Source organism: Pseudopipra pipra, chromosome 8 (genome assembly GCF_036250125.1).
Source record: "Pseudopipra pipra isolate bDixPip1 chromosome 8, bDixPip1.hap1, whole genome shotgun sequence".
In the NCBI taxonomy this organism is placed as follows: Eukaryota; Metazoa; Chordata; class Aves; order Passeriformes; family Pipridae; genus Pseudopipra; species Pseudopipra pipra.
Window position 1 is genome coordinate 9,193,971 of NC_087556.1, and position 25,698 is coordinate 9,219,668.

Genomic DNA, 25,698 nt, shown 5'->3' on the forward strand with positions numbered 1-25,698 from the left:
AACTCAGCCCTTTAACTTTTTTGTTTTCACACACAGATAATGTGCAAATAGCATTAAAATTCAGACATAGATCTGTCAGAGGCAAAAAAGAGATGACAGCACTTTGAAGTGAGCATCAGTTTTATACTGTCATTATAGGGAAGCTGGAATCAGGATGGAACGAGCTTCAAACTGGGCATGTGCGGACTCTGCCCCCTCCTGTATTTAAATGGAAGCCGCTGCTGCTGCCCTTTGCTAAGCTGGGGATGGACTGAAGCAATCTGAAGCTCTAGTGAGAAACTCTGCACTGGATCTCACACTGTTCCAAAGAATCTAACAACCTGCTTCGCGCACACACACACACACAAAGGCAAACTGGCTGACTTGAATTCAGAGGACAGCTCTTCTTTCTTGGTTTTTGCTTAGATTTTGTTCACCTAAACAATCAGCCCATCCAGAGGGGGATCTCTTGTCCCTCTGAGGAAGCCAACAGCACCAAAATTGTGGAGGCCTTCAAAGCTTGGAATGACTCGGAAGCCAATGCCTACACACTCATGGATCTGCCTCTTAGAGCCCCAACAGTAAGTGTTTTCTGTCACTAAAAGCTGTAGCATATAGATCTCTGGCAAGGCTGCCATTTATAGGACTGTAAATGGACATTTAAGGAGCATGTACACATTTAATGCTGTAATGCCATAATGCACAACATAATGAAAACTTTTAAATCCTCTTTTTATTCCTTAAACTATTTATTTAATGCAGAAAGGACTGCACAAGCAGTGTTTTTCAGCAGTTACACGGGTAGAAGGCAGAAAGGAATGACTGATGGCACAGTGCATCCAATATGTTGCAAACTATTGAAACGTTCTTGTACATTGAACAGCTGTTTAGCAGCTCAAACACAATGCTCACTTGTGTTATTATCCAGGATGGAAATCCCTACAATTTCTGTAATAATCTGTATGTAAGTGCAGTGGAGTGCTTATGTCAATGTTAAAAGAGTTGTTATGTGAAGTTACCCAGGAAAGTTTTTCAGAAATTTTTCCCAGGTAAGTCCTATCAAAGCTCTTTCTCAGTTTTTAAATACTGAAGAGAAAGAAAACTTCCTGCAGGTGAGAATCTGTTGTGATGACACTTCAGAATGGAATCTTTTGGGTTTGCTAAAAATATTCTCCATCCGACCCCACAAGCCTGAACCAAAGGAGTTCAGAGGTCCTCTGCCTGTTTTTGTCTCTCAGTATGCTATCAGAACTACAAAGTTTTGTTCACCTGCTGTCTATACAAAAGTCTGTTTAAAAGTATATAATAAAAATGTGACCCAACCTAATTTTCAAAGTTTTTAAAATCTAATTTTAATAAAACCTGGATGTGTGAAGTGTATTACAGAAAAATGAACAGAGAAGTGTCCTGAGCCAAGGCACTTATACACTAAGTTAGATGGATAACACATGAAAGAGGATACCAGAACACAGCAGGGAGAGAAAAAAGGGACTGGAGAGAGCATGGCAAAATGGAAAAGGATTCTGGGGATGGAGTGATTTACACTGGAAAATTAAAAATTGATCTTTGACTTAATCTGCTGAAAGATTTAATTAGCTGTCTGTTTCCCCTCCCTAGGTCAAGTGCCTGTATTTCCAAACTTTTGTGGTTTAATTTGACACATAAAACTGGTTTAAGAGAGTTTCAGGACTGAAAGCAGAATGCGCTGCTTGTGGCTGAGATTAAATCTGGAAGATAGGATACAAAATCTACTATCCAAATTGCTCAACAAGGCAAACGTCATCCATGGAAAGCCCTGCTGTCAACTGGAGAGAGGGCTTAGCAGTCAGCGTCACCCTGCTGAAACCGTAATTGAGGTGGGATTACACTCCTGGCTGTGCTGCCTGTCATCACAGAGAAGTGCCTGCAGAGGCAAGCTCAGAAATCAGAGCAAGGACCTGCAAAGAAAAATGAGTGCTCTCAGTTGTTTGAGGCCTCTTGTAGGTAGGCAATACAAACACCACACAAGAAACCCCAGGAAATGGTAGGGTTTCTGATCTGATAATTTTTCTAAACTATATCGTTTGTTGTAATGTAAAAGGCCTAACACGTTGGTTGGATAAGTCATACTGTGTAAATAAGCAGCTTCCCTACCTGTATTTGTAAGAAAATTAACAACAAAGGAACCTGTTATATTGCCAAAGTCAATGTCAGACTGCCAAAACTTGCATGTGTTTTGGAACTGGGCTCTATTCCATTCAAACATTAATTCTGCAAAACCAATGCCTACACTGTCGAGTCAGATGAATTCATAAAACCCACAGCATAGCAGTCCCTATTTCCTTTTCCTTTTCCCTTTCCTTGTCTTGTTTTACACCAAATTAGATACATCTGCCATGTTCAGGCAGAAGTGGCTGAAAAATGTCCTTGTCGTAGTCTTTTCTGTTCCTGGCTTTGGAATTGTCTTGACAAACTTCATGGTGAAATACAAGTTCTGCCCTACATGCCCTAATGAATCTGCCCTGTGGCTGATTAATTTTTACCCTTTCTCTGCTTGCACTAAGCCTTAGCAGGAGGGCCTGTGCTGTGCTCTCTTCCTAAAGAAGGAGGCTGGCTCCTCAGATTGTCCCTCCAGGAAGAATTCTGCCTCCCACAGTAAGCAGCTGTGGCAGCTGGCCATAAATAGAGAATAATGAGGTTCCATATTGTGCTGCAGCCTCCACAGAGAAGGCCAGAACAGCGAGGATTTAGACATATCTATCTGTAACACATTTGTTTTTCTCCAAACTCTCAAAAAGCATCTAAAGTTTGTAAGCCTCAGTCAAGTTTACTGAAAGACAACTGAAAACACAGTTCTGTTTTAGCTGTCTTGTTGTAGGCAGTAGACAAACATTCCCTTAGGGAAAACAGTGAGCACTTTAAGAGGGCAAACTGCCTTAAACCTAACTGTTTCCCTCCACTCTAGTGTTTCCACAAGGACACTCTTAAACCTGCTGGAAGGAAACACATGAATGTAGAGCAACTTCGTGACTTCCTGACACTGCATCTATTGAGGCAAATGATAGGGCAGGATTTAGCAATGGATTACACCTATATATGGAGGATAAAAATATTCTACACTAAGATTATCCCTTTCAAAGGGTTAATAACCCTGTTTTAGGATATAAACCAATTACTAAGACTATTTAAAATAAAATTCCCACATCACTGTTCATTCTGCATGTTTTGCATCTCTATGAAGCCCAGTCATGGCTAAAGGCAGGATAATGTTTTGTCAGGAATGCTCATCTGAATTGGTTAACCAGAGTAAAATTATTTATTGATTCTGCAAAACTATAGTCTAAATAAATAATAAATGACATGTCTTTCAGAGATTAAAACCCACAGTTCTTACACAGCTGTAGCAAAAGGCTGTTTTCATACGCACCCAAACAAAATTATAAAACCTACTTTTAACCTGCTAAAGGTTGAGAGAGTTAGGTTTGTTGGGCCTGCAGAAGAGAAGGCTTTGAGGAGACCTTAGTAGTCTTTCAGTACCTAAAGTGGGTCTATAAGAGGGAATTTTTACAAGGACACAGTATTAGGACAAGGGGAAATGGCTTAAAATTGAAGGTTTAAATTAGATATTGGAAAGAAATTCCTTACTATGAGGATGTGAGGCACTGGGACAGGTTGCCCAGAAAAGCTGTGAATGCCCTATCCCTGGAAGTGTTCAAGGCCAGGCTGGATGGGGCTCTGAGCAACCTGGTCTAGTGGAAGGTGTCCCTGCCCATGGCAGGGAGGTTGGAACTGGATATTCTTTAAGGTCCCTTCCAACCTAAACCATTCTGTGTTTCTATGAACACCCCCAAGTCCTTCTCCCAAGGGCTGCACTCCATCCATTCTCTGCCCAGCCTGTATTTGTGCTTGGGATTGTCCTGACCCACATTTAGAACCTTGTCTTGGCCTTGTTGAACTCCATGAGGTTTCACAGCTCCCCTCTCAGGCCTGTCCAGGTCCCTCTGGATGGCATCCCTTCCCTCCAGCGTGTCAACCAGCACACAGCTTGGTGTCACCAGCAAACCTGCTGAGGGTGCCCATCCCACTGTCCCTGTCACTGCCAAAGCTGTTGAACAGCACCGGTGTCAGTACCAATCCCTGCATTATGAGGTGTTTATAGGAAGAAGGCTGAGCAGAAAAACAAGGCATTATCACTGCAACTGAAATAGTAGCTCAGAGTATTCTCACAGGACAAGTGTAATAATACAGGTTGCAACAGGAGGATTTTTATTCTTCCCTTCCAACCAAGTGCTGTGAGAGGACAAGAGAAGACAGAACAAACAAGGCCAATGCGCTGGAGACACTGAACAGAGAAAAGCTTTGGGAATTAACTGATTTCTTGATTATCCTGCTGACCTGATTTTCTCAGGCATTATCTTTTTCTCCCATCCTTTCCTTTGACATGCAATTCCAATAGAAGTTACAGAGCTGAACTTGAGACAGGGACACGTTTTTATCTTGTAGTAAGGAAGCTGTATGTATGCAATTTAGTGATGAATTTGTAGTCCTTAAGCCTGATCTAATGCCTTCTTGGTCAACTAGTAACCTTCTTTGACTGACAGTCATAGAATCAGACCTGTATTTCCAATATAAACAGTGAAATTAATTTTTTTAACAATTGATTTTTATCTCTTAGAGAACAGCCAGAGTTGTATTCTCTTTAGGACTTGTACCCTCTAAAGAAGTCCACGCTAAAATGCTAATTTATTCCTTTCTGCCACAGATCTCTTTTTTTTTGCCCTTATATGTAGTATAATTTATGTCCTTTAACTGCTCCAGTATAAATATTACTCCTTTATTTTTCCCACACTTGACATTTTGATTGACTCTGAACTTGTTTCACTTGTGAATGTCACTTCAGTCTTCTACTTTCCCTTAAGTAACCTTGCCTCTCTTGTGATTTCTCTGTGTATTTATATTTGTTTTTTAAGTTTTTCTTGTCCTTAGTCCCCCAAAAGTTTAATTCAAATTACAGCCATTCTAATCTGGTTTTTGTAGCCAAAACAATCTCCTGTAGTTGCTTCATTTCTATTACATTGATCCAGTTCTGATTAAATGGGTAGCTACAGGGAAAAAACATCAGGAATTTCCATTCCATTAATAATCATAATTAACCCTCTGTAGAACAGCAGTTTAAAAATTTTCTAGCCACAAGACTAAGGAGAAATTAAACCAACCCAAACCAAAGAACACCTGATCTCATTTACTTAAAACAGTTTTATCTCAGACTCTCCCCATCCACTTGCTATTAGAATGGGATTATTTCTGTTAGTTTACTGGCAGTGTGTTGAGCACAGCAATTTCCACCTAGGCAAGGTGCCCATTCATGTTGGTGATGTGATACCCACTTACACTTTGCTGCAGGAACCTGAGCAATAAATGCCATGATACTGTCATCCAGTTAGTGTATTAACCTTAACATTCTTCTCCAGTTACCATAACAGCCAGAGCTATGTTTTCTCTCTCTAAGATCAGAGTATCTGTCCAGCATTTCATTGCTGCTAATGTAGGAACCCAAGGAGTGCACTCCAGTTGTTGAGGATTGCTGCGGGCAGACCTTCGGCACACAAAGCAAAGACAATCTCTTCCAGAATTCCAGACACTCCTGGGGGTCACCTCTTGCTATTGGCACATTGATTTTAAATACACACTGCCTCTGATAACCTCAGCCCAACCTCACAGATGTATCCAGAAGTAAAGTCCACCTCTACTGACTACAAATACCCATTTCCTTTGACAGCTGGGGTTCTGTCAAAGGCATTTATGACTTGCACTCTGACAGTGAATGCCAACTACCACACAGCTGTAGCACAAAAGGTAGAGCTTCATATCAACCTCTGTGCACTTTCCTCCTTTCCTGCCAGCAACCTTCCTTTTCCTAGAAAGGAATGACTGCACATGACAGCTGTACCCCCACCTGCCAGTACCTATGATGGGAAAGAACATATCCAGCCTCACAGCACTGCTGAAGTTTGGTACAGGCACAGACCTTGGTGAGGCAATTCCCTTGTCCTGGGTCCCAGGCCACAGCCAAGTTGACAGTATTCACAGGAGGTAGGCTACAAAAGATTCGAAGTATTTCCTGGTCTTTTCACAACCCTGGTGTGATTCTGGAAGCTCAGTAGCTGAGGAATGCCATGGCTGCAGCTCGCAGGGTTAAGCTACGAGCAGATTGAGTGGCCACCCTTGATGAGAAAAGCCTGGCTGTGAAGAAGTTGCAGAAGAATGAGGATGTGACCTGGTATTTTTCATGACTCCATTAGCTGGTTGAGCTGATGCCAAAAGGTGTTTAGGACACTGGCAGCTGCACAGAGGTGAGTGTTTAAGTCTCCTCACCTGACTTTATGTCAAAAGGCAGCAGAACAGGAATAGTTTGGACAGCAATTCTTCTCTTCAGTTTCTATCAGGTCACCCTGCTTCTTGGGTGCAGCCTTATAGTTTGCTTCATTGCTTCAGTCTTGGCCTAAAATGTTTTTGTGACTCCTCATACTTAAGTAAAAAAATGTTTTTAAAATTATTTAAAATACTGTAGTCTTCAGACTTGGCTACAGAATTCTGCTCTGAGTTAGTTATTAATTGATTAAGACGCAGATGCTTTGATCAAAGTGCTTTATGAAATACTTCACACACAGCAAAATACTTGTATTCAGTGCAGAGCAAAACCAGAACTGGTGTGGAAACCAGGCATAAGGTATACAGGGTTTGTGTTTTAGTTTTCCTGATCCTTAATTTAGTTTCCAAAAGACTCTTGTTTATCACTGTCAGGCTTTTGGTAATCAGCTCTTGAGGGCAGCTTGCAATTCAATGTTATTCAGTGGGAGAAATGGAATAGCCATACTGCTAAAAGAGTGAACGCCTGTTTCTCCCTAGATCATTTCTACTTAGTTAGAGTCTACCCAGTGATGTCATAGGACAACAGAAGTCACACTTCACAGGTACAGAAACTTTCCTGAAATAAAAACTATAGAAAGCTTACTTGTTAAATACTGCATTCCTTGATGTCAGATGCCATGAAACGGGTCCCTTCCTGTCTCTTTTTTTTCTCCTCTATATCCTTAGCTTTCTTTTGGGAGGGAACAGGTTGCTTTTCTGCACCAAAATTCTGAATAAACAGCAAACATATAAAACGCCTTTTGCACTGTTGATGGCATATTTATCCCCTGAGGTTTATCAACAGTAAATGTAGTTTGAAAGCCATTAGCTTATTCTGACTTTTTTTGCTTGCTGTCTTTTTGCATTCTGGACTGTTTCCTCTTCCAGAGAAGCACATGCCAGCTTATTCTGAAGTCTGGCAATATACCTATGACCTCTTGTTTGCTCCATAGAAGATGACAGTGCAAGATGTTCCTGATGCCTTTCCTACAGTGGATGTCCCAGACCATGCCCATTATACGATTGGAATAGTCATTCTTATAGTGGGGATCACGGGAACTCTGGGTAATTTCCTGGTCTTCTATGCTTTCTGCAGGTATCTTTCTTTTGAATGTCTTTTTAAATATTCAAATATAAGAATGTTAACCGTACCTCGTGCTCTGCAAACACGGTGCAGGCATACTGTCAGACTACTATGCAGGCATGGTAAAATGCACCAAGAGACATGGCTGTGGGAAAAGAGGTGGCAAACCTGCCATTTCCCTCTGACTTCCTCCCAATACCCACAGCCACAGCAAAATGGTTAGCAAAACTCCCCAGAATCACCCAGATATGCCAAGAAGTAGAAAAGCAGCCAAAGCAGAAACGTTCATTTTTTTTCTACTGCCTGAACTGTGTCTGCACTGGACTGATGGGCTGTTTTGCACCCCTGTGTCCCACAAATCTCTATTTTTGATGCGTCCTTCTTCCTGCTTTTAGCTGCTCAGTTTCTTTTCCCCCTCTGTTCCTTAGTGGCCATGCCCCATTTTTTCACATTTTCTAACACTTGGCTTATTTCCTTTTAACTAAAGCCACATTCCAGCTCTTATACTTGAGGGAAATTTGTTCTCTGACAACAATGTGATGTGTCTACCATGTCCACCTGTGTCTGCTTTGTCACACTGAGGCAGAGCACTGGCATCATGTCCAGGCTGGTGAGCTTCTACTGTGTGATTGGTCTTTAGACACTAAGTAATAAACCAAAATAACAGCAATTACATGATAATTTGCCTGGGTTAACTCACATCACTGGAGTGTGGAGGAAAGTAGTCTGGGTCTCAAGTCTGTATTTATGGGGTGCATTAAATGTTAGGTTTTGGCATGTGCATTCAAAGTAGATACCAACACTTAAGTGTGAATGACAATGGCCTTAAGAACAGGAAAGGGTTGGCATGCAGGTCAGATATGTGAGGATGAAGTACATGTGCTGGCTGAGCTCTTTGCTGATCCCATATGGGAAATCCAGTCACAGCAGCTGCAGTTCCACTGGAGGACACAGCTTGTCTTCACTTGAAGGTGTTATGAAAACAGAAAGGGATACTGATAGCAAAGTAACAAGTACATCAGAAATTCAGAGAACACTTGAGGTGCTTACAAAGCAGTCTCAAGTAATGGCAAACAGTAAAACAGCCATTACTGTTTCTGTTACTGCCTGAAACAGAAATATGTTCTGTAATTTTGCAGACTATGGAACAAATACACACAGCCCATAAGCACCTACCAATAATATCTCCTTGCTCCTAAATTGACAGATAGGGGACAGTAGTTCTAGAGATTGATTCTGGACTAGTGCAAAGAACCATCATTTATTCAGGCCATTTCCAGTTGTGTCTAAGACTGAAAATTTGAGAAAGGAGCTAAGAAGTTACACTGAGCCCCAGAGTGAGAAACTCTCCATTGAGTTTTTATGTGTACTCTTTAAAACACTGCACTATAATACTAAAAATAACATAGACAGGCAGGATGCACTGAAGGCTGGCTATTGCTCTCTTTAAAGTCAGTGTTCAGGCCAGTGAAATGAGTGTCATAGAGAAGAACTAATGTTAAACAAAATGCTTCATATGGTACATAGTGAGTTTGCTTAATCCCTGTATTTGGAAGTCACTGTTGATCTTATCAGCAGTGGAAAATGCACTCCCTTCTCCTGCTTAACACGACCCAGATCCAGAAATCCATACTGTACATTGACTTTAATTTCCTGTTAATCGTGGACATGCAGTGCACTGGGTTAGAATATTTAAAGAACAATATGATTTATCCCCATCACTGAGCTGGTTATGAGAACAATCCTTTAAAGTGCACAGGAGTATAAGGGTGTAAAACTGAGCCTTGCTTGTGTTCTCTCATGAGGGAAATGAGAAGCACTATGCTCTAGCTTACTGTGTAGCATTCCTTGGTATTTGTGAAGCTGCCAAGGCTCACAGGAAGGAGTAACAGCACAATTAACAGTGCAGGAGTGTTTAGCAACATCTCTTCTGCTCTTTTTAGGACTAGGAGCCTTCGGACTCCAGCCAACATGCTCATCATCAATCTGGCTATTAGTGACCTCCTGATGTCCATCACACAGTCTCCAGTTTTTTTCACCAACAGCCTCCACAAACGCTGGATTTTTGGTGAGAAAGGTTTGTATATGTTCTTTCTAAGATATCACTATTTATGTTCTTACCATAGTGGCAGTTCATCTATTTCCTTATCCTCAGGTACTCTTGCAATGTTGAGAACATTTATCAACATTGTTTCAATGTTGACATAAATATTCCTTTGAACTTTTTTGTCTGTGTGCAATAAATACATTCCCACCAGCAGAGCAAAATTACACGAGACAGATCCAAGGGCAGCATTGGCAATGTGAGGCACAACACTACTCTCTATGCCAGCATTCTTCCCCAGTCATCTCAGGACCCAGTTACTTTGTCCTGTGATAAAGAAGCAGCGCCCCTCAGCACACCAGCTTTAAAGCTCTTCTAAATAACCTGCTCTGGGCCTTGCACTTGGCAAAGTGAGGCAAGAAAGGCTGGAAAATGTGAGTTTTCACAACAGAAATATTAACTGAACACTTCCTGTGTAGTAATAAAATGTGGAATGAAGGTGCTTTCATTCTTCCTATATAACTGTTCTAAGAGGAAGATTAGTCTTTGCCTCTTGAACAGCTACTGACAGAGATTATTACTTCTTAGAAGTCAGGGAAGTAAAGTTGCTATTTTGATCTCTGATGACCAAAAATGTATTCTTTTAATTCCATTAAGTGTTCATTTGCATACATGTTAAAATAAAACCCCAATCCAAACCACTGCTTTTAATCATTAGGTTGTTTGAGCAATTAAATTCACTCATTAATATATTCATAGTCTGAATATTTACTTCAGAAAAATTACTCATTAATATATTCATACTCTGCATATTTACTTCAGTTATGCTGACCTTGAGACATGAATTGTTCCATGATACCAAAGTAACTAAAACCCACTGTTAAGCCAAACAGCTGTTTCTATGGGAGCTGCAGTAAAACTGGATTTAAGCAAGACAGTAATTGACAGCAGAAATGATCCCACTAGAAACATCAGAAATCAATGACTGAAAATATGTTAAGTATCACTGTCTCCAGCAATTGAAGCAAACAAAATCTTTGAAGTTTATCTCCATGGATAATGTAATTAGTAAGACAGACAGCAGCTTTGAAATAGCATTATAACTGCAGGAAAACTGAAGTTTCATTGCTTTACAAATTCCAGGAGACATTAGTTCATAACAAACACAGACTTGAACTCTCCCAGAAATTAATTAGCATGGGCAGATTAATTTCACTGCTACTTCTGTCATCTTCATTGAAAGGCTGTGAGCTGTATGCCTTCTGTGGAGCTCTCTTTGGCATTACATCTATGATCACTTTGATGGTGATTGCCTTGGACAGATATTTTGTCATCACAAAACCTCTGGCTTCTGTTGGAGTGACATCTAAGAAGAAGGCCCTAATAATCCTGGTAGGAGTCTGGCTGTACTCTTTGGCTTGGAGTCTCCCACCCTTCTTTGGATGGAGTAAGTGAAATGGAATAAAATTTTTTTGCCCTCATAGCATTGGATTAAAGACCAGTTACAGGTACAGGAGGGGGTTGAATTAATGGCTTGCATATTAGTCTTGAATAAATCACCTTGAAAAAAACCCTGATGAAATACATGTTGAAACTGAAGATCTCTAATCAAAAGAAAAAAATCCAGTGTGTATTACAGAATATTATATGACAATGGCACTTTCTCTTAAGCACATAAAGAACAGCAGATAAATTCACGACCAAAATTTATGAAGAATGTGCCTGCCTATTATCCCATGCCTACTTCTATTGAACCAAATTCAACAATATAAAAGTGAAATAAATGTATTTGTGTTATTTCTGAAGACTTTTTTCATCCTCTTACTGTGTAAGACAGTAGTCAATCTAATTTTCTTTATTCACAATAAGGAGGAATACAGTCTGAGCATTTTGTGCAAGTACATCTTTAGTAAGTCTTGACTGTGTTCCAGATGGACAAATTTCACGAGGTGTTGTCCACATTCTCCATTCAGTGATTGGTGTTGTCACTAAGGCTTCCAATAAGGATGGCATTTAGTAGTAACTAAAATGCTTTTGTAAATGTGAATTTTACACCTGCAAATTGGAACACTCGTACAGCACCTTGATCCTTGCAACGTGTAACAAAGAGAGTTTCTGTTATTCTTCCTCATTTGAATCTGCCTCACTACCATTAATTTATTTCCTGTCAGTCACCACTTTCAGTCAGTAAGTTACAATGAACTCATCAGTCAAAACCCCAGCCCATTATATGCTCCCTAATTCCACAAGAGAATGTGTCTGCTCAGCTGAGGTGAGAACACAGACAGTGTTTGACTTTACTAAAGGATGTTGCAACCAACTCAGTTACTGAGCAGAATTTCAGCAGAATTTTGTTATTGTCATATTGTTGTCATCCTGGTGCCCCAGAAACATGAAGCATGTTGAAGCAGGCAAACTGCAATATTGGCAGAACAGCCTTTAGTTGAGTGAGGAGCTGTTAGAACAACAAGATGACAATATAGTCATAGATTCTCGATTCTTAATTGGAGAAGGTGGAATAATTGCTTGAAGGGTGTTGTTATCTTTTAATTAGATTCTAATAGTGTCCACAGTATGAACTCTCACACTGTAATTAGATGCATTTGAGAACATCTGGTGCAATACTTTTAAGAGTTGAACAGAAAATATCAGTGTAAACAGTGAAAATTAAAATTCAAAGGTAAAAAGACATTGCTATTATCAATTTATTTACTGAACAGTTTGACAGAGTTCTTTCAAATAATTGCATTTTATTTCACTCAGAACATTAGATATGTATGATTTTTTTTTTACTTGTACCCAGCTTTCCTCCATGACAAAATTAATTTGATCTACATAATAAATCTTTCTCCTTTGCCCAGTAAATTTCTCTTACCTGCACCAGCTTTAAAAAATGGTAGCCATAGCAATTGGTTTAACTCCTTGGGAGGACAGGAAATGGAGATACTGAAAAACAAATACAGGTCTGGTGCAAGACCCAGTAAGTATTTGGAGAGATGCTCTTTGACTATGATAAGCTTGAAACAATATTCAAGAACTGAAGCAAAATTATTTAGTTTTTGGAAGCCTTAGACTGCTAAACATGAATACAGTAGGACAACAGAGCAAAAGAAAATAGAGAGGTGTTTTATTTGAAGAATTGTTTATCTTTTTAAACTCTTTTTGACTTTCAGAGAATAGGACTAAATCTCATGTTATTCTGAGTATCTTTTTTTAATTTCTGCACTCAAAATAAGAATGACTTCAGGATTTATGCTTTCTCCTGTCCTTCCTTCTAGGTGCATATGTTCCTGAGGGGCTGCTGACTTCCTGTTCCTGGGACTACATGACTTTCACCCCATCAGTCCGCGCCTACACGATGCTGCTTTTCTGCTTTGTCTTCTTCATTCCTTTGATTGCCATCATATACAGCTATGTCTTTATATTTGAGGCTATCAAGAAGGCCAACAAGTAAGTAGCCAACAGTCTCAAATTTCTATCCTTCTGTTTAAGTGACTGTTTATTTTCTTAAAACAAACAAAAAAAAAGAAAGAACAGAAGAAAATTGGGAAGTTTTTCACTTTTATTTTGTATGCACAACTGGGACAGGCAACCAGACAAGAATTCTGCCAGTAGTAAGAAGCATGATCCTTAGAAGTGCCATTCCTGAATTTAAGCCAGAGCTGTTCAGTATATTATCTAATGACATGGAAAAGGGTACAGAAATTAACCAACCATAAGAAGTACAAAAGGGACATCAGAGACACCTAACGACAGTGTATCAATAACTGTTCCACAGAAAAATAGATGGAATTGAACTACAAATTCCATGTTTGACAAAGGGTGACAAGGAGATAAAACACTTAATCACTGGTCTCTGAAACAAAAAACTATAGCAGTAAAACTCAAGGCCAGCCTGGCACTGTGTGTGTAACCTGCAGGAATCTGTCCTGTCTGTACCAGCCTGTCTGCTCACTTAGCTCTGAAGTACAAAGTGACAGCCAGGGAGAAAATCAGGCCCAGGCAAGCAAAGACTCCTCTGTCTTTAACATAGTGTTATTCAGCGGGGTTGAATACCTGTTTTATGTGAAAATTCTGCTGGTACAGGACTGTTTTCTTCACTGAAGCACCATTTGAATTTTGCCACTGATAAGTGCAACAAAAGTTGCACTGGATTGTGAAGGACCAGTCACATACATTAGCAAGCATTAAAAGTGCAGGAGTTTTAGACTAAAGTAGCAGAAGAGTAATTGCTGCCCCACTTTATGAAGCTATTTGCTCAATTCCCTACTTTTGTTTTTTGCTGTTGTATGTTTATTTCCTCTAGGTCTGTTCAGACATTTGGAAGCAAACATGGAAATAAAGAGTTCCAGAAACAGTATAAGAGGATGAAAAATGAGTGGAAGATGGCCAAAATTGCACTGATTGTCATCTTGCTTTTTGTCATTTCCTGGTCACCATACTCTGTTGTTGCTCTGGTAGCTTTTGCTGGGTAATTATGAACGTATCAGCAAAGGAATATTCAGTGAAAGCAAAAGCTATGAAATTGTAAAAGACAGATGAAAGTCAAAGCTACTCGTCAAGTTTAATGTCTGAAGTGTATCCAAAATATTCACACATTTAGGAGTAATATTTAACAAACAGGGCACATGCTAACTGTGATTTTTTTCTCAGTTTGACTTTAAGAAAAGTAAAAAAAAAAAAAAAGAGAGAAAGAAAATAGAAATGTTATTAATGTTATTGTTGGCAACATAAACCACCATGCTGAAGATTTCCGAATGCAGATTCTCTATGCTAGGATATTTGAACTATCTGAACTTTATTTAGCACCAAAGTGCTAAATAAAGGGCCCCAAAAAGATCCACCCAGGGGTTTATTCTCTTTTCTTTCTCCACTTCTTTTACTTACAAAAGTCTTTTCATTTTGTCATGTTACAACAAACTGCTGAAATTCCTTACATGTATGAGCAAGTTCAAAATTAGTACATTACTCGCATTGGGAGCTTTTTGATGCTGGATATAAAAGATCCTAAATATAAATCATCAAAGCATGTTCTTCATCTATTTAATTGTCAGCATTTTATACAGCAATTTCAACAGGAGCATGATAGTATTAAAACAGTATCTGCACACAGAGCTTCACACCAGACTATAGTTGGTACAAACCAGGCACAGGTAATGGACTGGGAGTCCAGATGCCTTGGCTCTATGTGGTTATTTCTCCCACATTCACATGTGAATTTTCCTGTGCTTCAGTTCAGCCTCTGTAAAATGTGTGACTATCTGCTTCAGGAAGGCTTGTCACCTGCAAAACCTCAAGTGGAAGATTCCTATGCCAGTACCAAACACTTCTCTCTGTATTTTTCAACTCAGAAATAAAACGTAGCTTTTCCTAAAATTGACTAAAATAGCTTAGGAAGGCAGTTTCCTAAACATAGCACTTCTAAAATCTTCTTAAAATCATAGGCTTAAGACGAAAAAATACTGGGAGAAGAGGATTCTCTCCCTTTATATCCAGAAGGGTAATTCCAAGCAGCAGCAAACATTTTCTCCATGAAGGAAAACAAGTTCCTCACCTGGAAATGCAAATCCTTAGGATGTGTCCTAGTGTCCCATTTCCTGTCAAAGGGGGACTTAGGTACTGAATATCTCCCACTGGTGATATGTGAACAGTCAGACACTGAGGAAGGGCAAGGAGACAGAAATGCAGCTACCTTGCAGTACTCTAAGAGATCTAAAGAAAAAATAAATCAGGAGATGCTCTCAGCTAACCATTTTAGCTACATAGAACTGTCAGGCTGTCCTGTGTGATTCAGCATCTACCTTAGGAGAATCAAATCTGCCTTAGGAGGATCAAGTGCCTGCTGAACTTGACTTCTGCTCCATGTCTCACACTCACAAAAATCTGAACAAACGGACAATTTTGTAACTCTTCAGTATGTCACAAATGAGCATTTGCAAATTTTGCTCATGAAGATATCTGGGGAGCAGTATTGCTTCATTCAGCTTTTTTCCCATTTCTGAACTATGCCTTTTAGGCAATCCTTCTGGGATTTTTCAGAGATTGATAGACCGATGCCTCCTGTGAACTCTCATTACAACAGACTTGGATAAAATCACTGCATGCTGCATCTGGGAGACAGATAAAGAGTCTGTGTCTATAGCCCGGGACTAAGGACAACTCACCTGACAGAGCAACAACATATTCTTCACTTAGAGTTCACTCTACAATGCAGGAAGAGGCCTTCAAAGCCTCTAAGGTCTATGGAGGATTTACCTGGTAGAAACTGCCTCTGAAATGTTACTCTTATTTTGGTCTGAGCTGTTCTACTGCCTTTCTTCTGACCGAGACTTGTGGACTGCTTCAAGCTGTATTCAGAAATTAACTGGCTGATGGCAGCATGGCAGATAGAAAACAATTCTTTTATCCTTCAGTCACATCACCTGCATATATGCTTGGTCACAGTAACAGATGAGTGTAACATAAGACACATGAAAATACTTTCCCTTCACTCTTTGGTTCAGAAAAATACTTCCCCTTCACTTTTCAGGTCATTATCAGGAAAAAAAAAAAAAAAAGAATAGAAGTAGACTCATCAGTTATCTTTCCCTATAATGGCTCATTCTTCACACCTCTTTAGTGACATATTACCCAGGAATTGTATCTGCTGAGTTTGGAACAGTTGGATACCCTGAGGAATGCACATTCACTTCTTGAAGGCTGACATTGTCCCTAGGCTAAACAACATGGGAATTACCACTGCCCTGAGTCATAGTAGTGAAGTGCTGCAAGAGAAGCCCCAAGAAAATCATATTTCTCAGAAATGCAATTAGACTGATGTTGATCTTTACAGACAAAGGATGTAAAATTTGCTCTCTCACTGTTTAGGGACAGAACTCCCCTTTTACTCTCTCTGTAGTACTAATAAAGCATTGTCTTGCCAGTGTATATCTGCATAGACCATACAGAACTCTACACTAAATATATAATGTATTTGCATTACTCTAGGTATTCCCATGCCCTAACACCCTTCATGAACTCCATACCAGCTGTGATTGCCAAAGCTTCTGTCATCCATAACCCCATCATTTATGCCATCACTCACCCCAAATACAGGTAAGTTCGGTCTTATAAACTAAAACTTATAAACTATAAATCTGAGAGTAACTTTGTCACTTTTAGGACCAGCACTCAAACTCTCCCTCACCTGCTCATTTTAACTCATAGGACAGCCTTGCCCTCCACAAGAAAACTTCTCAATGCCATGTATACATCAGTGGAATTTGTACTTGGAACAAATTACTACACAGATGGGAATTTAGAGATGTTTATGGATACTGATCTGTATTTACCTATCACATGATGAAAGATGGAAGCCTTTCCACCTCAAAGGAAAGCACCATAAATTTTTTAACTATCTTCAGGAGAGAGGCAGACAGGAAGAGGAAAGCTGGGCAGGAGTTTCCTCACGTTGCATATGAGCAAAGTAATACTGTAATATAAGTATACATTTTGTACAACTCTAGAGATAGCCAGCAAACAGATGTGTAAGAGGAGGCTAGAATAGCTGCTTAGGGGAAGATTAAAATAATTAATTATGTGGGACTTCTGTGAGGTTCAGTTTAAAGGGACAGAATTTTATTTCTGCCCTGATTAAGCTGAAAGCAGATAAAACATTATTTTAACAGCTTCCTTCAGTTCCAAGAGTTATATTTTAATGCCCTTATCCTTGCCAAGCAATAAATTTGAGTTCTGCAGAACACTGTGAATAAGTGATCTTGCAGGGTGATTGTAGATGAGATATCTGATATGTGGAAAACTCTTTCTATAGCCAGTAATTTTCCAGTCCATGCAGCATTAGTTCATCTCTCTGAATAAATGCATTGTTTATGATTTTTCACTGAACGTTTGTGCTAACAGAAAAAAAATCTGACTGGTTCTACCTCTTATCCATTAGAAGAGCCATTGCAACACATGTTCCTTGCCTTGGATGCCTACTGAGGGTTTCCCCCAGAGACTCACGATCTTCCAGCAGTTATTACTCCTCCAGACGAGCCACCGTAACCAGCCAGTCTTCTGAGACAAGTGGGCTGCAGAAAGGAAGAAGGAGACTGTCTTCTCTCTCTGACAGTGAATCAGTAAGGGAGACGCTTCCCATACACCCATTTTTAATTGCAGAGTAATTCATTTTCATGTAGAGTCGTTCCAAGCTGTAGATTCTCCGGATGAAATGCATCACAGCGCTCATTACAAGAGCTCCAGAGAAAGTGGAGGGACAAAGTGAAATAAAAGACAGAAGGATGAAGTGTAAAAGAATGTAGGTCACTGTTTGCTTGATGGCTGGTGACACTGAAGGAAGAGCAGAAAGATGGAACAACAGGAATTTTAGAAAGTAAGGGAAGCTTGGAGTCAGAGCAGCCTTTAAAGCCTGACCACACTTCCAGGCTGCACTTGTCTGACCACAGGTTTGCAGTCTGGACACACACAAAACAAACTGCTCATCACTGGGCAGTTCTCTGGGGAAAGCAAGGTTGTAATGAAACAGATAATGCTCTCTGAAAGTGTGCTGTATTTGGAAACATATTAATCATCACACTTAGACAAATCAGTAAAACCATTACAGAATCTTTCTCACAGAAGACCTCAACAGCTTGCTGCTGCCAGTGTCAGTGAAACCAAATGTTCTGCACAGCAGCTGAGAACAGGGCAAATATTTGGCATCCCAGGGTCTCTCCTGCAACCCACAGTTACTTTACTAAGTAATAAACCACATTCAATAGTTCTTTGCAATTCTTTTTCACAGTAAGGATAATGATTGTATCTAATCCAGATCATTGCTGAATTCTGACAGTTATTTCCAATTTCTTTGCACTCCCTATTCTTTTGACTTCTCGGTCCAATCAAAATGAAATTCTTCTGGCTAGTGGCCACCATTCAGGTGGAAGATTTTAAAACTGGCTAATAGAAAAGTGCCATTTTTATGATGCATCTCTTACACTGTGAATCCTGATTCTTAAAAAAACAACCAACTCCTTTGGTAAGACTGCGTGTTCTTGTACTGCTCTCAGTGCTGGGGAAGGGGAACCACACAATTCATTTTGCTTAGGAAAGAAACTCTTAATACTCAAAATAAAATAATGGAATGGAGAACAAAAATTCCCCAGAGTAAAAAATTCCAAGCAATTGGCATGCTTTGCTCTGGAATCTTCTACAGCCTCGAGTAAGTCTGAATCTTGTTTGGAACAATGATAGACCTGAGATTTTTCTGACAATATATGTTTCCCTATTTGATTTGGCCATAGAATACTCTAATTTATTAGTAAGTAATATCAGTTTAGCTGAAGTACAGAGCAGAGAGAAGGGCTCAAGTTTGAGCAAACAAAACTGCTTCAATGCTCACTGATTGGGTTTTTTTTGCACCATATGTGTCTCAATTAAGCTCTAAGATTTCTAGACATATACTCACAAGGCAAAAAGGCAGTACATATGCTGCCATGTGTTTTATGTCAAGGCTGATCATCAAACTGAAAGCTGATAAATTATCTTTATGCAATTTTTTTTTTTTTGGTAATCCTGTGGATGCAAAGATATTCTGTATCTGGGAAAATCCAAAAGAAACAATTTCCAGTTAAGTCTTTGAGACAAAAAGCATCCAATCTCCAGAACAGATGCTCAGAAAAAAAAGTTGCTTCCATTTTGAAAATCAATCAAATGGGGCTGAGAGTGCTAATACACTCTACACATGGAATGGAAAGCACAGTACACATTTTTTAAAATGTTGGGATCTAAGAAATAGTTTAGCCCAACCTCTTGTGCTCCAGCAGGAAAACATATATTTAGATTGTCTTCCTGGATATTTTGCTAAGCTCTTCTAAAAAATCTTCCATGAAGATATTTCAGTCTGGAAAGACTTCAGTGTGTAGACTCATCTTCATCACTGCTTCCCTAACAGTGAGAAAGCTGCTTCTGAAAATGCAATCTAGATTGTCACTGTTCCAAATCAAATTAGTTTTTTCTTTCCCCTTCTTCTGTGTCCCTTTTATCCTTCCCCACAGTTACACAGAAAGAAGTGATCCTTATTCTCCTTAGAGCAATCAATCTGTTATATATTAAAATTCTGGTATAGCCTCACCAATTGGGATTCTGTCTCAGTAGTAACATACTCCTTATGCCAATTTATTCAGTTCCATCAGAGTTCATGTTTTTCTACACCTCCTATTTTTTTTCCTTCCCTGGGGAAAGTTTATCAAAGTATCAATACTTAAAAGTATCAAATATTGAAAGTATCAATAATTGCTTTGAGTATTGCTTTGTTCCCATTTGATGGAGGCTACATCCAAAGCACACAGATTGCTTATAAAAAAACTCTTGTGGAATGAAAAAATTGAGGAAAGTATCTTACAGTGTTATGTTCCCCCATTTTAAGGTAAAGTCCAACAGAAAATAGACTGGTATGCCATGAGCTGCTCACCAATCCCATTAACTGTTTCATTGTTTTGTTCTGACCTCTGGAATTCTGTGAATCTTGATCATTGTAGTGAAAAGGCTGACAAAGTGAGGAAAAGGAACAGAAGTTTTGACTTCTAGGAGATACTGGTGGGCTGGGGTTTTTGTTCTTTTATTTTTTTGTTTTCCCATTAATTGGAACAAAGTTTATAAAAACCAGGGATCTTTCATAAAACAAAATGTTTCTAGAGAATTGATTCTGCAGTCCTGAGATATTTCCTTCTATTTATTTCTGCTTCCACCCAAGCCAAATTTTAGACATGACAGACTTGACAGTTTTGTACTTCTTATAAGCAAACATTTTATGAAGTCATATATGGCAGAACTTTTGTGGAATATCTTTTATACAATGTCTGTCTCTTTTACAGTTTCTATCTAGGTAGAACTGACTCTCATGGGGCAAATTGGATGAAAGTCTAAGGAACCTAGAGTGATTGTTTTTGCTGTATTAATTTTAGGCCTGTACTGAAACAAGTACTCCAGACTTGCAAGTCTCCAGACTTGCCAGAAGACAGATTCCCTATGAAACGGGTAAAGACACAATTCCAACTAGTGACATAAGAGCCAAACCCGAACTGAAGAGCCAGGATTCTGGGATCTGTGAGAAGGTAATACACTGCATTCATAATACCTAAATTCTCTGACAACTGGCAAGTTAACAAATCTGCATATTGTACCATAATTAATCATGAAGGTTCCTGCCAAGAAGATGCTGATAACCTGTGAGTTAACACAATGTGCAATGATTTAAAGGCTCTAAAAGGTCCTCAGCTTTTTATTCCCACCCTGGTTCATTATTCAGCTGTCTTTGTTGTATTTCTGGTGCTGCTTTAGAAAACTTAGCATCTGAGTGGTGTGTTGGCTTGTGTTTGGTTTTAAATGTCCATTTAGTAAGATATGCCTTTCACTATCCAAATTACTTGGCCAATCTTCCTGTTGTCTCACCATTTGCTACCAAATGAGCACTTACAGTAATATGTAGAAAAAGAAAGAAAAGGCTATTTTAGTGTACCACTACTTTTCAGTCAGTTTTCTGCTATCCTCTTTTTTTTCCCCTATATTTTGCATTGTGCATATGTAAAATATTGAGACTTACCTATATGCCATTTATGTCTTTCTTATCCGTGTTCATTTTTCAGACATCAGTAGATGCTGATGACATATTGATGGTGGAATTGAATGTCAGAATGGCTACACCTACTGTAAGAACCATTATTTTAATATTTGGCGTGCATCTAAGTAACTGAGGGAACAAAAACTAATGACGGTTTCTGAGCACAAAATAATTTAATTTTTGAGATGCAAATATCACACAACACTCCCAGAAGAATGCAGAAAACATGACCACAAAGGGTCATTGCTGAAACTTAGCAAAAGGAGAACACGCCTACTACAGGATTCTCCTTAAGTCCAACTTCTTGAAGGAACCTGAATATTTTCTTGAATTAATAAGTCTGTGATTTCCTTAGTGGAAGCATTAATTTTGTGCCACCTTCCTATGAATAATATACACACTAAGCTGAGATAGTCATTCTGATGGCTGTACCTCTGAGACAGCCATGGTCCTGTGGCAAGTATTGCTGTATGAAGTGATGTTGTTAACTATTTAATGTTCTCTGTTTTGGGTTGCAGAAAACATCTAAAATGTGCAACCTGGAGGAAATCAAGGTCAGTTTTTGAAACATGCCATGTCACCTATTCAGTAACATGTTGTTCTAGTGTCTGTTTCTTCTTCCATGTAACACAGCTACACACACATGTAAAAAAAATGGACATCTCTCACAAATGAGTCAACTTGCCTTCATTCTTGACAGATGGAGAAATAAGAGCAAAGAGCTGACAGGTGAAAAGAAGGCAGTTTTATCTCTGCAGTATTAACCCCAATGTAATACAACTATCTTAAGTTATCTCTTCATTGTTAGCAGTGATCCTTAAGAGCTATTGTTAGTCTCATCCTATCTGATTTTTTGGTCCTGTACAAGTGACAGCTAAAATTGCTTATTGTCAAAAATTGCTAATTAATCTTTTCCTCAGTTCCTGTTTTCACCTCATTATAGAGTTTGCTTACCCCTTCAATCTATCCATGCTGTTACCATCCCATTTTACATTACCTCTTGCCCAGAGAACCTAAACAGGTTCACTAAGCATATTCACAGCACTTTTGTTCATAGCTGAACGTGCTGTCATTAGCCTGGTCTTTCTTCAAAGTAGACCAGAAAAGTGCTTATCTAAATATATGCCACTTTTTCACAGATGATGCAATGTGATCTTGTAGATGTTTGTGCTTTCCATTTCTTTTAAATCTCTGCATCCTTTAGGAAGGTGAGAGCCTGAACAGTATTGGACAAAGGAAAGGAGAGTCTTGCTATGGATCGTTGGCAGCTCAGATACCCAGCATTACAATAACATGCAGCAATGTCCAAGGAGTAGAGCTGCCTTCTAGATACAACTCTGGTTTCCTGTACCCTAAGAGCAACAGTCACAAGCAGAACAAGAAGCCCAACAGTTAAGTAAGTGAGTGGTGCAAGCCAGAATATCATCCTAGCCAATAGCTCTGGAACATCTATGGACTGACTGAATCCAGAATACCTTCCTGCATTGTTCTGAAATGCCTCAACAAAGACACAACACAAGACAAGCAAGGAGTAAAGCAGGAAGAGTGATCTTTTCAGCATCAGAACTCTCTCCAGTGGTTCATGTCTTGATCTGAGTCACACTGTATTTTATTATTTCTTCTTTATGCAGCTCATGAAACAATTTCTTTTGTTTGGATTTTACTCTGCTCAGGTATATTCCACCACTACACAGACCTTACCTACAAGCCTCCTGGGATTAACATGAGAGGAAAGGGAAATACGATATTCAAAACAGGCCTTTGTTCACTCAGTGTAGTTTAACTTCAAAGCTGTTGCAGAGGTGAAGCTGAGAGATTTGGGGGAAACTGTACATTACCTCCTGAAGGTGGTTTCTTCATTACTGTGAAGTTTCTCAACCAAAAGAAAACTTAATCACACAGTCAGTGCTCCCCTCTCTCATTAATGACATGTTTTACCCCATTTTCTTCTACAATCCAATGGAAAGGCAATGCACTTGAGTGGTAATTTAAAGTCTCAGATCTTTATTTTAATTTCTGAGACTCCGGGGAAAGAGAAAGGGATAACAGTTGAGGACAAAGCAATGGTCCTTTCCATCTTTTTCCAACAGTGGCTTCTTTTTCCAACAGTGGCTTAAGAGACCAGTTTAACCCAGTCTTAGCCAATCTCCCCAGAGGTTCTGATATCTGCCTTCTGACACTTCAAAGTGGTTTACATTTAGATGTGCTTATCTAAAGCAAATCTTGGGAGGAGAAGGGTTAGTTCCTCAAAAGCAGCTGTTCTAGAGATGTGTGGAATCCACACCATCCCCACTTTGGCATTTCCATTTTGCCCTTCTCTAAACAGCAGCATTCATATAGGTGAGGGGTTTTCCCCACAGTGACTGAACCTATGAGATTGTATTTATTTCCCTTGAAAGGAAAGGAAAAGAGTTTTATCAAATAGTGATTTTCAGCTTTCCCCTGGTGTTTCTTCTAGTGCATAAGAATAAATGGACAAATTTAATTTGCAAATCACAGCAGTCTACATCACAAGAATTATGAGGAATAGACAATCCAAAGTGGGGAAACAGACCTTCTGAGCCCAAAAGAACAGGGCACAGAGCTATTGAAACAGTTCTTCCCTACAGGCCCTCCAGCAGTTCTCCTGTTGGTTGCAATAATAGAAGGAACCCAGCAAGGAATTTTATCCTAAGTAAATCAGTTCTTCCTTATGTCAGATCAGAAAAAGCTATAAAATCAATAAAAATGTAACCAGCTTATTATTTTGAGAGGGGAAAAAATGTAAATCAGTGGGTTCCAGAAGACTTGGGGCATTGTTTTGAAGCAGACTTTTGGAAACTTACTTCAAACCAAGGTTTATTAAAAGAAAGGCGATTAAAACTAAAAATAAAGGTGATGATGGCTTCTGCAGCAGATGAATGTTAGATCATGAAAAAGTGGGCTGTTCAGGCTGGTAATAAACTACCAAAAGAAACACACTGTTCAAAATCCACAATGTTTTTATGTAAATAAAATCATAGGCATTAGAGATGGAAAGGAGCTATTACAGTTTCTCCCTTCACCCACCACAGCCGGATATTGTCTCCCTGCAGAGGACAATATTAAACTGATAATATATAAAGCCAGCAAAAAGGAGAAAGAAGGGGGAAAACATCTTCAAACAGGAAGTATGTTCAAAGATATTCATCAAGTCTAAGGAATTCTATTATGACTTATTGCTTGGGCTTTTAAAATTGTTTAAAAACATGAAGCATATAATTCTTCCTTTGTCATGAAGGCCTTTGACACTAGTGAAAAATGGGAAGAAACATTAGTAAGTGCTGCCTATCTCATATGGGTCACAAAAGACTGAACCTGTCAAGAAAAATAGGTCAAAGCTCACACATGCTGTTTCATGTGTTAACAAGGAGTGCATGGTATGTGTCATTAATAGCTAGATCCTTTGCTCCTGTCATGATTTTGTTCCAAGCAGTATTCTTGAAGACTACACTCTGCACACTTCTGCATTCCCTTCCACTTTTAGAGGGCATAAAAAGAATACTTCCATGGCTAGAAAAGCTTTACGAATCCACAGCATGTTGTTCTCTATATCCTTCAACTCCAACATGTATTAGAGATTAGTTTGTATCTATAAAAAGAACTACAGCTGTTCGTGCTCATCTACTTACAAGAGACTTGTAAAGCATACATTAATTAGGGAGAATTTGTTTGTGAGCACTTCAAAACCCTTGTGTGTACTCCCTGTGTAACGAACAGTTTTGCCTTCCCTTCACTCTGCTGAGACTATAAAAGTAATTTTGGGGAAAGCCTACAAAATTCCTCTCACCTGAATATCTCTACAAGTGGTTCACACTGTAACTCCTGTGGCATTTGGAATAAATCATTATTAGTTCATATTTCATCTCATCTTAGCAGTTTTATTTGTGTCCCGTATCCTCTGCTTGGCAGCCACTCTCTTTGCTTTGCTGTCTCTTTACACCCTGTAACACAGATGACTGATTGGATTAAAATAATTTCGGACCGAGATGATTCACGTTTCAGTTAAAGTCAACTGTACAGCCTGTTCTGCAGTGGAGAGACCGCCTGTGGTTTACCAGGCACTTGGATGTGTCCCAGTGACTTGGAGGTGTGACAGGACCAGGGCAAACCTGAGGCGCTTCCCTTTGGCCTTTTGTACCGGAGCAGCTGTTCCCGGGCAGGCTGCTGGCAAAGGCACTGCTGCGAGCTGACAGACACGCTCTGCCCCTCCACGCGGGCACAAACTCCTGCTTGGGTCACAAGTGAAAATGTTTGGTCTGGTCATTCGAGCAATTCTGCAAAACTGCTGAGCTACTGGTCACTACTGCTGGACCTGCAAAGAAGGTGCCAAGAGCCAGTGTAATAAAAGCCTGCTCCAAGTCAGGACTGAAGGACTGCGTAAGGCAGCAGCCACAAGTTGCCAGTCTTTCCAACTTCCACATACAAGCAGGGATCTTAGTCCCTATTTTTTGCAGCTTACAGCCTCCCTTTCCATACTTTTGGAAACTTTTTTACATCCACTACTGAACTAAAAAGTGTCATCGTAGCACGTGACATTGAGTATTGACATTTCACACATTCCCAGGTAAGACAGAATAGCAA

At 39.4% G+C, this 25,698-nt stretch overlaps 2 protein-coding genes across 2 annotated transcripts in view; one reads left to right on the top strand and one right to left on the bottom strand.

Annotated features, from left to right (window-relative positions):
• Positions 1–17,434, bottom strand: part of WAPL (WAPL cohesin release factor) — a 121,129-nt gene extending 103,695 nt beyond the window's left edge. The window contains exon 1 of the mRNA XM_064662446.1: positions 17,420–17,434. Within this exon, the coding sequence (XP_064518516.1) occupies positions 17,420–17,430 (11 nt within the window). The 5' untranslated portion in view covers positions 17,431–17,434. The remainder of the gene's footprint in view (positions 1–17,419) is intronic.
• Positions 62–24,984, top strand: OPN4 (opsin 4). Its single transcript, XM_064662466.1, has 12 exons — positions 62–560; positions 7,323–7,465; positions 9,397–9,530; positions 10,741–10,944; positions 12,776–12,947; positions 13,804–13,968; positions 16,485–16,592; positions 17,434–17,614; positions 20,441–20,590; positions 21,122–21,184; positions 21,615–21,650; positions 22,301–24,984. Exons 1-12 carry the CDS (start codon positions 534–536, stop codon positions 22,490–22,492), a joined length of 1,575 nt encoding a protein of 524 aa, XP_064518536.1. The 5' UTR covers positions 62–533; the 3' UTR covers positions 22,493–24,984.
• Positions 24,985–25,698: the final 714 nt, after the last annotated feature.